The sequence below is a fragment of the Lutra lutra genome, chromosome 5 (genome assembly GCF_902655055.1).
Source record: "Lutra lutra chromosome 5, mLutLut1.2, whole genome shotgun sequence".
Taxonomy (NCBI): domain Eukaryota; kingdom Metazoa; phylum Chordata; class Mammalia; order Carnivora; family Mustelidae; genus Lutra; species Lutra lutra.
The window spans coordinates 26,382,222-26,397,766 of record NC_062282.1 but is presented as its reverse complement, the minus strand read 5'-3'; the positions used below and the strand labels follow the sequence as shown (position 1 = coordinate 26,397,766).

Below are 15,545 nucleotides of genomic sequence, written 5' to 3'. Positions count from 1 at the left end.
CAGGGAAGAAGCAACTGGATCACCTACAGAGTGTTGTTGTCTTACAGACCGAATCCTCACCTTCAAATGTTCTGTTCCAAGTCTGCTGGATAATTTTCCCTCCATCCTTCTTGCTGTAACCAGCTCTGAGTACTTCATGTAAAGCCAGAACATAGAGGAGGATGGCATCGTGGAATCCTTCAACAAACATGTTAACCTGGAAAAGAAACTCTGGTTGGGTGAGCCCAGACACCAATGTCTCAACACTCATGAATAATGTGAGCAAATCAAAGCAGTTAACAAGTTAGAATCAAGGTCCACAAACAGTGGCAGAGAAGGGCAGAAGGGTAGCTAACAAGAATCATGCCTTGGTTTTCCTGACACTGGATTAGTGAGGAAAACGCTTCCTCAGTTCAAGAATCTGGAGGGCAGACAAGATATTACGGAAGTCGAGAAAATTGTAGAAGTCAAGGAGGTTAACTGTTCCAAGTACATCCGCCTTTCCCAAAGATCGCTCTGCAGAGCTGCCCTCCTTCCTCACATCTATTCTCTACCTCAAACCAACCTAAGTCCAACCTCCCCCATGAGGTCTTCACCAACTTTAACAGTCCCCATGACCCTTACATGCTCTGCATGTGACACTGACTAAAAGAAGAGCACAGATCCATTCATTTATTTTCAGATACTATTGAAAGCCTACTCTAGCACTGGTGTTAAGGATTCAAAGAGAAGGGGGCACTGCCATTTCTCCCTGCCTGGCATCTGTGTCCTCTCTTCCATCGGCAATGGCGTCTGTTCTCTTTCCAGTTTGTGTTCATAGTGGTTCCTGTGATTCTGACCACTCCCCACCCTACCTCTTGACCACTCCCCCCCTCAAGCTCTAACAACAGGAATTGAGATAGGCTTGCACCACTGGTTTATCCCAGCTAAGTCCTGGATCAAGTAAGATAGTCCTTGCCCTTGAGAAACTTAAGCTTCATGTGAATTTGGGGAAGCTGTTTAATTTCTTTCAGACTTGCTTCATTCCATAAGCACCATTTAAAAGCTCTGATACCATATTTAAACCCACTGAACATTCATTAAACACGAAATGATTAAATACAATCTTGAAGTTGAGGAGCTTACAAATTCTGTATAGAAGTACAAAAAAACAAAAATCAAAACAAGTTTTCTTATTTCAGGAAAAAGTGTCAAGAGTAGAATGCCATGGAGCAAAATGAATTCGGCACCCCACGGATGACCACTGTGAGTCTTTGCAAGGAGGCATTCTATGCCTCATCCCTAGGAAAAGATCCCATATGAAGGGAGACAGAAACTGACCTGCATCACCTGGTTCAAATACACAAACATTCACAGAAGACATAGCCCAATGTCCAGTACTAGTTGGCCTCATCCCATCCTTAAGCACAGTGAGTCCTATTCTCGTCACTGAAGCAAATATTTTGGATTTGCCAAAGCCCAGGGCCAGAGGCAGTTTAGAATAATGGCCTGGGCTCACTGCATAGCTCTGCCACCTCCTAGATGTGTTTCTCCACAACTCTGGGCCTCAGTTTTCCCCCTCTGGAAAATATTAGTACTTATGGGGTTGCTCGTAGGTTCAAGGAATTAATATATATGAAAGACTTCCAACAGTGCCTGACAGAGTCAGTACTCGCTGTTAGGTTTTGGTGTTGTTATTGTCTACTTATAGAGAACTATAAACGAGGGATCCTGATTAGCCTTTAATTCCCAATAACACTAGTCAGAAAATAAATGATCTACTTATGGTATAACATATCTTATGGACCCATTTTACACTTAATGGAAACTAAGGCTCCTGCTCATGTTTTAACATACCAATCAGTTCTCTTACTTCCAGAGTGTCACACCCTTAATTCTGCCTAAGCATGAAGCATGAAGCCCACACTGGTCAATTCCACCAACCATCTAGGAGAGAGAAGGAGGAAGCATATTCGTTCACAGAAAAGCTCAGAGTTAGCTGATGGACCCAAAGTCTAATCCTGGCCATGACACATTACTTAATCTCTCTACTCTTCATTTTCCTTATTGGCTAAATGAGGGTTTAGTACCTACTCATCCCACAGAGCTCTTCTGGAGATTAAATGAATTAGTGCATATAAAACATCTTGAAACTCTTTCTGGGACCACTAAAACAAATGGTAGACATTGGCTTTTACTCTTACTCATCAAGCTTAAGTCTTAGAGTCATTATTTTCTTAGGCAAAGAATGATACAGAAATAACATCTACTGGTCAAAGATAATTTTCTGCTATGGCTATGCTAATTCAGTTTTCCAAAGGAACAGGAAATTTTCACTTAAGCCATGAAGTCATTCTGGCTAGAGAAAGTGTGCATGCTGATGAGTTAAAGAGTTTTAATAAGTGGACTTAAGCTGTGTAATTTCTCAGGCCATGCTAAAAAAATTTTTCAAAAGATAAATCTATCTTCCCTTTGATACAAAAGGAAATAACAGAACCTTGGAATATGGGAGATGTAAGACACCTTAAAAAAGCTGTGGTCTAATCCTCTCCTTACTTTTAGAACCATCAGTCTTCCTGTACTCTCTAACGGAGGGTTGTTCCCTCTCTACTCCTGGTTCCTGGGGAGCCTAGTATGTCCCTGTTTAAACTGTAAAGTACCAGCTACTGGGTATCAGCTGCCCACTTCTCTCCCTCCTCCTCCTGATTCCTTCACAACAACCTAACCTAGGGCCATCATGCTGCCATTGGCGACCCAAAGCACAAGACACACGCTCCAGCTCCAACTGCCTTCTGGCCCCTCCTCTTCCTTACTCCTTCCTTACTCCTCTTTCTAACTCAATCGCCCCCTTTACACTCTCAAATTATCCGGCTGAGAAACATAATCTTGAATTACTCTTTTCCTACCAGGTTTGATGGTAGAAGAGAACAGATAGGTTTTGAACACGTGTCCAGATCTGAAAACTCATTCTATCTTGATTTGCAAATGGATCACAAAATTTACCTTCTTTCCTCTCAAAGTGGCTGAGTGTTTCCCTCTCCTGACAAAATTAGCAGGAGAGCTGCTGACCCCCACCCCCAGCCTGCTGCGGGGGAGGTTTCACAACACCTACCTCATAGAACCTCAAGCCAGAAGCAAAACCCTAGAGACCATCTTTTCTCGAGGAGAACATTCTCACATCCACACGTGTTTTTTAAGTGGGAGGAAAGCCCATTAGCACATTATAGACACTGAAAATTGCAAATGCAAAAAAAAAAAAAAAATTTACTGAGGGAGAAAAAAATCCAGAGTACTAAGCTGCCCTTGAAACATTTTCACTTGACCCCCAGGCTAATAGGAACAAAGTCATCTGGTATGTCCCCCTGCTTCTGGTCATGACAAATTTGAATCTCAAAGTCCTGACTTACAGATCATGCTATTGTTACTATCAAAGAAAATAGGATTCCCTCACCTGAGTATTCCGTATTTAGCACCATTTCTAGCCAAAAAGCCTCTTCCTCACTGTCATTAGGCATAAGTCTTTTCTTTTTTTTAAAGATTTTTGTTTATTTATTTGAAAGAGAGAGAGATAGCGAGAGAGAAACAGAGGAGGAGGGAGAGGGGGGGCAGAGAGAGAAGCAGGCTCCCCACTGACAGGGAGCCCAACGAGGGACTCTCTCCTAGGATCCTGGGATCGTGACCTGAGCCAAAGGCAGACATTTAATCGACTGAGCCACCAGGCATCCCATAAGTCTTAATCAAATTCCTAACACAGCCATTCTCCTGCTAGATGCTGAACAATATAGTTTCGTGAGCCCTAAGAGTTTACATTCTCAACCAAATAGTACCACAGCAACACAAAAACACACAGATGGGCCTCTACACAAGAAGTTATGAAGTAGACCACAATGAGGGGCGAGCTTCAGAGTAAAAATTGTTTGTGCTATGTATCAAATAAAGCATCTATCATTTAAAAAAAATGGAAGTCACTCATCATCTTCCACTCATTCTGGGAGGTTTCCCAAAACAAGGTAGTATGCTGGCACTAACACTCTCATCCTTTCATCTCCATTCTCTTGATTTTGCCCTCTCTGGTTGGCCAGCAGCGGGTATTCCAAATGAAGGAACGCCATTTTGCCACTGGCATTCCTCTCTGAGAATACGTATCAGCCATGTCTACTAGCATGGGTTGGTTGGTTTTCTTAAACCCTCTATCATGGGGAAAGCTTGTTATATTTTAAATGATCATGAAGAATTGTCATACATGACATGGCTCCTATCTGTGACAGTGAGTGGAGTCTTTCTCATTTCTCTTTGGAGGAGCAAATTCATAGATGAATTCCTTAATGCCTGAGTTCCAAACGAGCAAGCAAGCAAAGTATGCCACATGCCTCAGCCTCAGCTGTTCTGTAAAGTGAGAGTGAATAACACAGCAGTCATCTAGCTCCCCGGTTCATCTAGATATCTGAGAAAACCTGTAAAGCTCTCAGACAAAGGCTCCTGGGAGAAAACTACCAAAGTTAAATGCAAGGCTACGCTGTCCTGGGATTTTGTTTGTAGCATTCACATAACTCAAGCATATCACACAGTGGTTCTATCTTCCTTACCACAAACCAATGGTTCCCAGTGCAAATGAGGAAAACTGAGGGTGTTGGGCAACATTTCTCAAGAGGCTTTTGAAAAAGACATGACCCTTAACCTCTCATCCAGTTGAAGGGGAGATGAGGTAAATGGAAATTTTTTTAAAGGTTTATTTAAGTATTTTAGAGAGAAAGAAAGAGCACAAGCAGGAGGGGCAGAGGAAGAGGGACAGAGAATCTCAAGCAGACTCCACACTGAGCTCAGAGCCAACGTGGGGCTCAGTCTCACAACTCTGAGATCATGACCTGAGCTGAAATCAAGAATTGGGACACTCAACCAACTGTGCCACCTATGTGCCTGAGGAAATGGAAATTTTTATGGTGACAAGGTAAGAAAAGAGATGGGTCTAAGATGTGTCCTTTCTCCATCATAGCAGGAACAATGACAGCTTGTCTGATTAATAATAAGATCTTTAAATGAAATTTATCTTGACCCACTGGGCCCCTGTTAATCATGCACAGGGGAAAGAAATGGCCTTGGCATACTGCACAGATAGGTCAAAGGTTAAAGTATATTATGCATCTGATGAACACTTTACAAGTGATCTCCTTGTAATAAAAACAGATTTCATTTTAATTCAACTTTCTGTTGAATCATAAAATTAAAAATCTATAATTTAGGATAACAGCAAGGATTTCCATAAACCAAGTGACACCACACTTCTTCAACACCAAAAGAAGGAGTTCTCATTCTTCCTGGCAGACACTCCAATGCCTGTTCTTCTCTACTGGGCCTGCCTTCATGGAATTCACACTTGGTCACTTGCTTATTTTAGCCTTGAGGAAAGTTAAGTTGAAAATCTAAATCCTTATCCAAGTTAACTCTGAGGAAATACAAAGGTCAAGAGTCTTACTAACAACAGTGAGGCAGCACATCAGGGAGAGAGCCAGGGCCCAGCTGTGTGCTTGGCTGAAGCATTGCCATCATGTCTGTCAGATTCCTTCCTCCCTATATTCAAGTTATGACTTACATGGGATAGGGGTTTGCCCTAAGTTTCCCAAATGACTGTCCTATCCTGGGCTCAGATCCACCCCTGTAACAATGCCTACCCTGGATAAACTCAGGTCTTACAGCCTAGACTATGGCTGCCTACAGATAGAAGCAGATTCTCAACATCTCTCTCTCTCCCTCCCCCTCTCTCAACACAGAATGGATCGTTAAACAAAAGCAGTCCTGGGAAGATCATTAAGCCAAGTTACGATCCCTCCCATGCTACAGCAACTGGCTGACCTTTCAATGATTGCAGCAGCCGTGGAGGCTAAGCACAGGCACCACAGTGCTGGCCTCTGGCATCCATTTACACAAACACACCTCAGCAAGGAAAGCCACATGGGGCCGCCTGGTAGGAAGCAACAAGGCAGAGGAGGACTCTATGGAATTGGATTCTTTGAACTGCTGGCTATGGAGCACAAGCAAATGACAAGTGACTCAGAAACTTTCCCCCTGCTCATGCAGAGAATTCAGTCATCTGATATATTTGCCCTCTGAATGTGTCAAGCACACGTCATATCCGGATGCTTCTCATCACTCATTACCCTTGAAGGTTTTGTTGAGAAATGCACATACATAATGACATAATTGCCCCTGTCTTACAGATGATCAAGTGAGGGATGTCTGACCTTGGCCTTGATATCCCACTGGTGCCCCACCAGTTAGATGTGCCTCTGGAAAGCTTGATGACCCAACCCCCACAGACTGCTCTGGATACTCATTGGCCTCTCTTCCCAGGGTTATGTGGTCCTATCAGGCACAATGTTGAAATGGATAAATGCATATACCAAAATCCAATGGGGGAAGGGCTTGGTCAGATAGCAGAACCCTGTGTGGCCTGCAGTGCCTCATAGTACCTCACTTCCAGGAGGTAAGGCAGACCCAAGACAAGAAGAGGGCAGAGGGAGATGGAGACAGGGAAACATGGGAGGACAATTTCTGGCTTCATTATTTCTGAAAGGCCAAAATCAGAAGGAACATGTAAATTCTAATTTCTCCAACTTGATGACATTCTTTTAAACAGCCTGAGAATTTCAGACCACTTCCCTTGAGTCATCTGGAGATGTGATGGCAAGGAAGAGATGAGCAAAAATCCAGGCTCTGGAGTTTTTGGTTTTTTTTTTTCTTGGAGGGGGGGAAGGGATGAACTTTTGTCATTTCTGTCTTTTATCTTAAAATGAAACATCTCTCTTTTTCTTTAAACAATTTCAAGGTATGGTAAGGACTGAGCTAAGATCCAGAACCCCAACTCCTAGTTCAAGCATTACTGATTTATTCAATCACTATGAATAGTCAAAAGCTTAATTTTTTTTTTTTTAAGATTTTATTTATTTATTTGACAGAGAGAAATCACAAGTAGGCAGAGAGGCAGGCAGAGAGAGAGGAGGAAGCAGGCTCCCTGCCGAGCAGAAAGCCCGATGTGGGGCTCGATCCCAGGACCTGGGATCATGACCCGAGCCGAAGGCAGCGGCTTAACCCACTGAGCCACCCAGGCGCCCCTCAAAAGCTTAATTTTGTTCAGTTCTTAATTCAGAGTTTCCCAAAATGTATTCCATAGAGTAGCAGCATACCTTAAAATGTTAAAGGATGACTCTAGAAATAGCAGTATTGTGGCTAACAAGTTTACAAAATGCTAGATTGACAAAGTCAAGCAGTTCTCTTTAATGCCAGGTAATTATTATAACAGCTAACTTTTATTAATCTTCTACATGCTACTAGGAGCTATGTAAACACTTAAGTTCTATTATATTAAGTCTTTACAAAACCTTCATAGATAGGCACTGTTATTATCCCCGAAAGAAACTCTAACTAACACTCTAACAGAATGGGGATATCTTGGTCAATGCTCAGAGGTCCAAACCAGGACTGCCTAGTTATAACATTTATCCTATTGACACATATGTTCAGCCAACTAATACTGGAAAACAGCTTTGTGCTCTAGTTTCTGTTTTTAATTGACTTTAATTGACTTGATAGCTCTACAAGTTGAGTATGTAGACTGGAAAGAACCATAAGAGTAATAAAGAGAAGACTAAGACTGACAATGTTCTTCATGATGGAGAAGACCTGGAGAAGACCCACACCTGAAGAGGGAATGGGAAGACAGAGGGTGGAAGAAGAAAGGAGGAAAAGGGACATGAGGCAACAAGCTAATTGTCCCTCAACTCTTAATTCAATCTTTAAACCAGAGCTAATACAACATGATTCAGATCAAGTAGATCGTGATTTCTGATAAGTCATGGACTCAAATAAAGTTGACCTTGCCCCAGCAATGAATAAAAAGCCTGTATGCCAAAGGGCATCTAAGCAAGCTGGACATAAAGGATGAGGGTCCTGCTTCAGAGACCAATCTGTTCCAAGCATATCAGCAACCAAGTCAGGTAATAAAAGAACTACTGATATAATGTATTTCTAACTAGTACTCAATGTGAAGTATGATGACTTTGATAAATAATAGTAGTAAATGTAACAAAGCTTCATCTACCCAGCTACCAGCTACCCAAAGAAAAGATGTTTCATATAAGCAAAATTTCCAGGTTCTTAAATATTTTTTCTCTAAGTATCAAAATTTTTGAATAATATAAATACTTTTGATGAAAGTATTCTTGGGGGGAGCCACATACATTCTAAATTAGCCACATGCATTCCTGCCTTGATAGCATAAGTATGCTGCATGCGATATACTTATTATTATTCTCCATATGTAAGGCTATGACAAGAGGCAGTCCAGCAGCCTTTATTGCTATTAAAAACTGCATTGGGCTCTCTATACAATTGTGACACAAGACTTGTATGTTTCTAGACATTCTCACTTCTTCCTTGCTGGCTCTTCATTATTAGCCACACTCCCAAATGAACTCTATGTGCTACTCCTTACAAAAATTCTTGGATTCTCTGAGCATGCCATGAGGTACCTTTACACATTAGCCCCTGGGCTTGGAATGCCCTCCCCATGAGCCTTGTCTCATCCAAAGCAAACTGCAACTCAACTTTACTGGATGTTCTCAGGTTACCTCCTCCAGATCCACCTCCCACCCTTCTTCAACTAGCTGTGCTCTGGGAGGTTGACATATATGGACAACTCAACTGGGTCTCCTTGTCCCCTGGCTTCTGGTTGCTTCAGCAGATGAGAGAGTAGAAGGAGATAAAGGTCAGGATGTCAGGGGCTGCACTCCTCCACCAGATGTCACAGGTGGTTTTCCCCAACTGCCACAAGCCTTATGGGTGCTAATAACCTCTCCCTCCTCTTGCCCTTTCTGGTCTAGGGGTTGTAACAGCTTCCCACATGTGAAGGCCATGAGGTTCTCTGCCATCTTTTGTTGATCTTCCTTAACTCCACACATAACTTTGTAACTGTCCCTTCACTGAGGTCTCTTTCATTTCCTTTCAATGTGTCTTTAATTTCCTCCCAGCATCCTAATGGACACATAAACGTTCTGTGAGCCACTCAAACTTGTTCTTGCTGAATCTTTCCTGAACTACCCAAGTCCTCCTTCCTTCCACAACTGCACCTAGTGCAAACTCGTATCATCTCACTGATTAGTCTATTTTACACTTTTGCATGCCTCCATACTCTGACATTACACAAGTTGCTGGATTCACAAACCATATGGTAGGTATCTTAGTTTCTCTGGGATCTAGCCCTGCATCTAACACAGAAACAGTACTCACTTGAGTTAACTTCACTGTCACCTGTCACTACCTGCTACTTTCACTCTGCCCTTCTTGATGCCATCTTTCCCTCTCAGACTTTATACTACTAATGTTCTGTAAACTGGGGGAATAAATCACAAAATTCCTTATAACTATACTTAACATGGGGTAAACAGTTTCTGAGTGAGGATTTGAAAGATTCTACTATGATAAAATTAATAGATAATATGCCAATTTTAGCTGCTCAAAGGCCTTTTTCACATAGTTTCACACAAACCCATAGCTGGGTTTGATGTAGTTGAGATTGCCATAAAATTGATTCAGCAACTACTACTAAGAGAAAGACTTCCAGATCTTAACACCAATGCATGATGCTCATGCTGAAACTATCAATATATTCTTAGCCAGTGAGTGAACTTTTTTCTTTTAGGAAATTTTTTTCCATAAAGTTTGCTACAAACACATACACATACACACAAAACTAAATATTATCTTCCTCACAAGAAAGTTAATCCCTATAAGTTTTGAACATTGTTTATTGGTGAAATTAAAGAATTATTATAAATTTTCAGGTGTGATAATAGCATTATAATTCCGTTTTTAAAGAGAGAGCTCCAGTAGTGGTAGGGTAGTTTATATCAGATTAAGATTTCAAAAAACAATTAGACTCTCTGAATAAAAATTAAAAAAAAAAACTAATTGAAGACACTGAGAAATGACCAAAAGAGGGAGAAAATATGGGAGAGTTGATTCTTGAAAAAAAAGGAACCATATTTCATGAGAACTAAATGCATATGAGTATCCTCTAAGGGTACTCCTTGTCCAAGAGACATGGGGTTTCAAGTAGGATTTTTTCAACCTAGATTCAAGTAGAAAGTCAGAGACTTCTTGGCTTTAGAGGTCAGAGGATGTAGTTCAGAGATGACCCTAAAGACATACAATGAGGTATGTCTCATTGTACAGGGAATAAGAGGAAATACAGGGAAAAAGAGAGCCACAGAGAAAGGAGCACTCAAATCTATTCATAAACTCTGCTGTCCTTAGTTGATTCTTCAAATGCACACACAGAAAAAAGACACCAAGGAATCTAGTAGAAAGCAAGAGCTGGAAAGCTGAAGAAGCTAAGGAACATATAGATTCCACCTTCTGCACAGAAGAGTGTTAGGAGTTCGTAACCTGGGAAATATCTCAGCCTTTATAGTAAAACCCTATAAGGGCCACACCTTAGAAGTAAAGTCTATACCAAGAGACTAAGGATTCATCCTAAAACTAAAACAAAACCAAAGCAGAGTCACCTCAAGAACAAATAAAACCAAGATTCCAAAAGTTCAAAGTAATTAGTAATTTAACTGCCTGCTGGAACAAAAATTGCTCTTCAGAGGAACATAACTGAATACAGTCTATAACATATCATCCACAACATCCAGCACAAACTCAAAAAATACTAGACATTCAGGAGCAGGAAAGATGATCTATAGTCAAGAATACAGTGAATAAAAAATAACCCTGAAATGATGCAGATGTTGAAATTAGCAGATAAGAACCTTAAAGCAGCTATTATAAATACATTCAAAGACTTAAAGAAAAAGATGACCACAAAGAATGACTGACCAAACACAGACTCAGCAGAGAAATGAAAGCTTTAGAAAGAAGTGGATATTCTAGAACTGAAAATTGCAGTATCAAAAAAAGAAATATTCACTACTTAAGTTTAAAAGCATACTGAGTCCATGATCAAAAAGATAGACCAACAGTAAATATTTCAATTTAAAGAACAGAAACAATACAAAGTCAATATACAAAAAACCGCTGCATTTCTATCTTCTACCAATAAAAAAAATTGAAAATGAGTTTTTTTATTCTACTCAGAAGACATAAAATTATTAGCAATAATTTAATCCAAGATCTGCAGAACTCTACACAGAAAACTACAAACATACTGAGAAACATGTCAGTTCTTCCTAAATAATCTATAGATCAATACAATCCAAATCAAGAAATCCTAGGAAGTTTGGTGTTTTTTTTTTTTTTTCGAAATTGAGAGTTGTTTCTAAAATTTATATAGAAAAGGGAAGAAGTTAGAACATGCAAAACCTCCTTGAAAGAGAAAGGCAAATTAGAGGACTTGCATTATCAGATTTCAAGATTTGCTGTAAAGCCACAGTATTCAATACAGTACAGAACTGGTAAAAATACAGACAAATTGAGTAATGGAACAGAATAAAGAGTCCAAAATCCACAACTTATACCATTATCTGAATTTTGACCAAGTCACTTAAGCAATTTGCAATGGGAAAAACAGAATCTTTTCACAACATGGTGATGGGACAAAGTGATTTTAAAAATGGGAAAAGACTAAAACTTGATTTCTCTCAGCATATACAAAATTCATTGAGATGGATCACTGATCTCAACATAAAAGCTAAAACTATAAAGCTCTGAAAAAAAACAGAATATCTTTGTGTCTTTGGGATTAGCAAGTTTTTCTTAAAGAGAATACAAAAAAGCACTAACCATTAAAAAAAAAGACTTCTTCAACACAAAAAATTCTGCTGTCAAAATTGTCATTAAAGATATTAAAAAGTGAAAAATTGAGAGAAAATATTCATTATACATATATTTGACTTATATTCAGAATATTTAAAAAGAACTTTTCAAGTCAATAAAAAGAGATAAATAACTCCATTTAAAATTGGGCAAAATACTTCAGCAAATGGATCACAAAAATGAAGTAGGCCAACAAGCACAAGACATCATGTAAAAATCTCAAAAACAGCATGTGAGTGAAAGAAGCCAGACACAGACTATATACTGTATGATTCCATTCATACAGTATGTGCTGGGTGAATTTAAGAGTGGGCAGAACAAATTCATGAAAATAAAAATAAGAAGAGTGCTTGCATCAAAAACAACAAACTATTTAGGAATAGATTTAATCAAGGAACTGAAAGATCTGTACACTGAAAACTATAAGAGATTGATAAAAGAAACTGATGAAGACACAAATAAATGGAAAGTATCCTGTCTGTTCATGAACAAGAAGAAATAATATTATTAAAATGCCCATAGCACCCAAACCAACCCACAGATTCAATGCAATGTCTATTAAAATTCCAATGGCAATGTTCATAGAAAAAGAAAAACTGTCCTAAAATTTTTAGGGAACCAAAAAGACCACAAACAGCCAAAGCAATCTTGGGAAAGGGAACAAAGCAAGAGGCACTGCACTTTCTGATTTCAAAACATATTACAAAGCTATAGTAATCAAAACAGTATGGTACTAGTGTAGAAATAGACACATAAACCAATAGAACAGAATCAAGAGCCCAAAAATAAACCCACACATATATGTTCAACTACTCTTTGACAAGGGAACCAAGAATACACAATAGTGAAGGGTAGTCTCTTTAATAAATGGTGTTGGGAAAACTGGATATCCACATGTAAAGGAATGAAATTGGACCTCTATCTTACAACACGCACAAAAATCACCTCAAAATGGATTCAAGTCTTTTTTTTTTTATTAACATATAATGTATTATTTGCTCCAGGGTACAGGTCTGTGAATCATCAGGCTTACACATTTCACAGCACTCACCACAGTACTACCCTCCCCAATGTCCATAACCCAGCCACCCTATCCCTACCTCCCCACCCCCCAGCAACCCTCAGTTTGTTTGTGAGATTAAGAGTCTTTTATGGTTTGTCTCCCTCCCAATCCCATCTTGTTTCATTTTTTTCCCTCCTTAGCCCCCATGACCCCTGCCCTGCCTCTAAAATTCTTCATATCAGAGAGATCATATGATAATTGTCTTTCTCTGGTTCACTTATTTCAACTTATCATAATACCCTCTAGTTCCATGCAGGTCATTGCAAATGGCAAGATTTTAGGTTTTTGATGGCTGCATAGTATTCCAGTGTGTGTGTGTGTGTGTGTGTGTGTGTGTGTGTGTGTGTGTGTGTGACATCTTCTTTATCCATTCGTCTGTTGATGGACGTCTAAGTTCTTTCCATAGTTTGGCTATTGTGGACATTGCTGCTATAAACATTTACATTGCACGTGCCCCTTAGTATCACTACATCTGTATCTTTAGGATAACTACCCAGTAGCGTGATTGCTGGATCTTAGGGTAGCTCTATTTTCTTTTTTTCTTTTAAGATTTTATTTATTTATTTGACAGACAGAGATCACAGGTAGGCAGAGAAGCAGGCAGAGAGAGAAGAAGGGAAGCAGGCTCACCGCTGAACAGAGAGCCCGACTCGGGGACCTTGGGATCATGACCTGAGCCGAAGGCAGAGGTTTTAACCCATTGAGACACCCAGGTGCCCCTATTTTCAACTTTTTGAGGAACCCCCATACTGTTTTCCAGAGTGGCTACACCAGCTTGCACTCCCAATAACAGTGTAGGAGGGTTCCCCTTTCTCCTCATCCTCACTAATACCTGTCGTTTCCTGACTTGTGACCAGCCATTCTGACTGGTGTGAGGTGGTATGTCACTGTGGTTAAAATGGATTAAAGTCTTAAATGTGAGGCTGAAACTAGAAAACTACCAGGAGAAAACATAGGGGAAAAGGTCCTTGGACATTGGTCTTGGCAATGATTTTTTGGGTATGACACCAAAAGCAGAAGCAGCAAAAGCAAAAATGAACAAGTGGAACCATACCATACTGAAAAGCTTCTGCACAACAAAGGAAACATCGACCAAATGAAAAGGCAACATATGGAACAAGAGAAAATATTTGCAAACCATTTATCTGTTTAGAGGTTAATATTCAAAATATATAAGGAACTCATACAACTGAACAGCAAATAATAGTAATAATCTCATTTATAGATTATTAGCAAAGGACCTGAATAGACATTTTTCCCAAAGGACTCATACAGATGGCCAGCAGATACATGAAAAGATGCTCAACATCACTAACCATCAGGGGAATGTGCATCAAAGCCACAATGAGATATCACTACACACTTCTTAGGATGGTTATTATTTAAAAACAGGAAACAAAACAGGGTGTCTGGATGGCACAGTTGGTTAAGAATTCAACTCTTGATTCTAGCTCAGGCTGTGATCTCAGGGTGCTGGGATCAAGCCTCGTGTTGAGTTCTATGCTCAGCAGGGAATATGCTTGATAATTCTCTCTCTCACTCTGCATCTCCCCCAGCTTGCTCTCTCTCATTCTATCTCAAATAAATAAAAGATTTAAAAAAATTTTTAAAAACAAAACAAAAACCAAGAGATAACAACTGAGAATATGGAGGAAAGGGAACACTTGTGCACCATATGTGGGAATGTAAATTGGTACAGTCATTATGAAAAACAGTATGGAAATTCCTCAAAAAGTGAAAAATAGAACTACTGTATGATCCAGCAATCCTACTTCTGAGTGTGTCTGAAGGAAATGAAATCAGTATCTTGAAGAGATATCTGCATGTAGATTGCAGCATTATTCACAAAAGCCGAGACATTTAAAAAAAACCCTAAGTATCCATCAATAAATTAATAGATAAAGTAACTGGTAGATATGCAATGGAATATTAGTCAGCCATAAAAAAGAAGGAAATCCTACCATTTGTGACAATATAGATAAAGGCAGAGGTGACTGTATTAAGCAAAATAAACCAGACAGAAAAAGAGAAATGCTTTTTGATTTCACCTATAAGTGGAATCTAAGAAAGTCAAATTCATAGAAACTGATAGTGGAATGGGGATTGCCAGGGGCTGGGGGTGGGAGAAACGAGGAGATATTAGTCAAAAGGTAGAAACTTACAGTTATAAGATGAGTAAGTTCTAGGAATCTAATGTGTAGCATGGTGACTGTAGTTAACAATACTGTATTGTATACTTGTAAAAATAATAGAGTCTTATCTTTTGGATTCAAACTAACATATTTACAGATGAAATGAGAATGCCTTGGATTTGATTCAAAATTGTCAGAGGTGAAGGCAGGCAAGTTTATAGGTAAAATTAAAATGAGTTGGTAATTGTTGAAGCTGAGTGATGAGGACATGGATCTTCACTATACCACACTCTCTTTTTGTGTATATTTGAAATTTCCCACAATAAAAAGTTTTCTTTATTAATCAATTCCTTAAATGAACAACTCAAGCCAGGAGAATAGTGGAAATATTCCACAGTTGGTGCTACCAGAATATATGAAAATAGATAACAATCCGGTCAACATTCATGCTTTGTCTGGTCAAGTTCTGCGTTTCTTATCATCAATCAAAATTTTTTAAAATTTTTAAATCAATCATTTATAAAGGACATTTATAGATTTTTTTAAGATTTTATTTATTTATTTGACAGACAGAGATCACA

At 39.3% G+C, this 15,545-nt stretch overlaps 1 protein-coding gene across 3 annotated transcripts in view; it reads right to left on the bottom strand.

Moving 5' to 3' along the window:
- NPR3 (natriuretic peptide receptor 3) overlaps window positions 1-15,545 on the bottom strand; it is a 67,912-nt gene that overhangs the window by 11,081 nt on the left and 41,286 nt on the right. For all 3 annotated transcript variants that reach the window (XM_047730700.1, XM_047730701.1, XM_047730702.1), the window contains exon 4: window positions 61-196. In XM_047730700.1, the coding sequence (XP_047586656.1) occupies window positions 61-196 (136 nt within the window). The remainder of the gene's footprint in view (window positions 1-60; window positions 197-15,545) is intronic.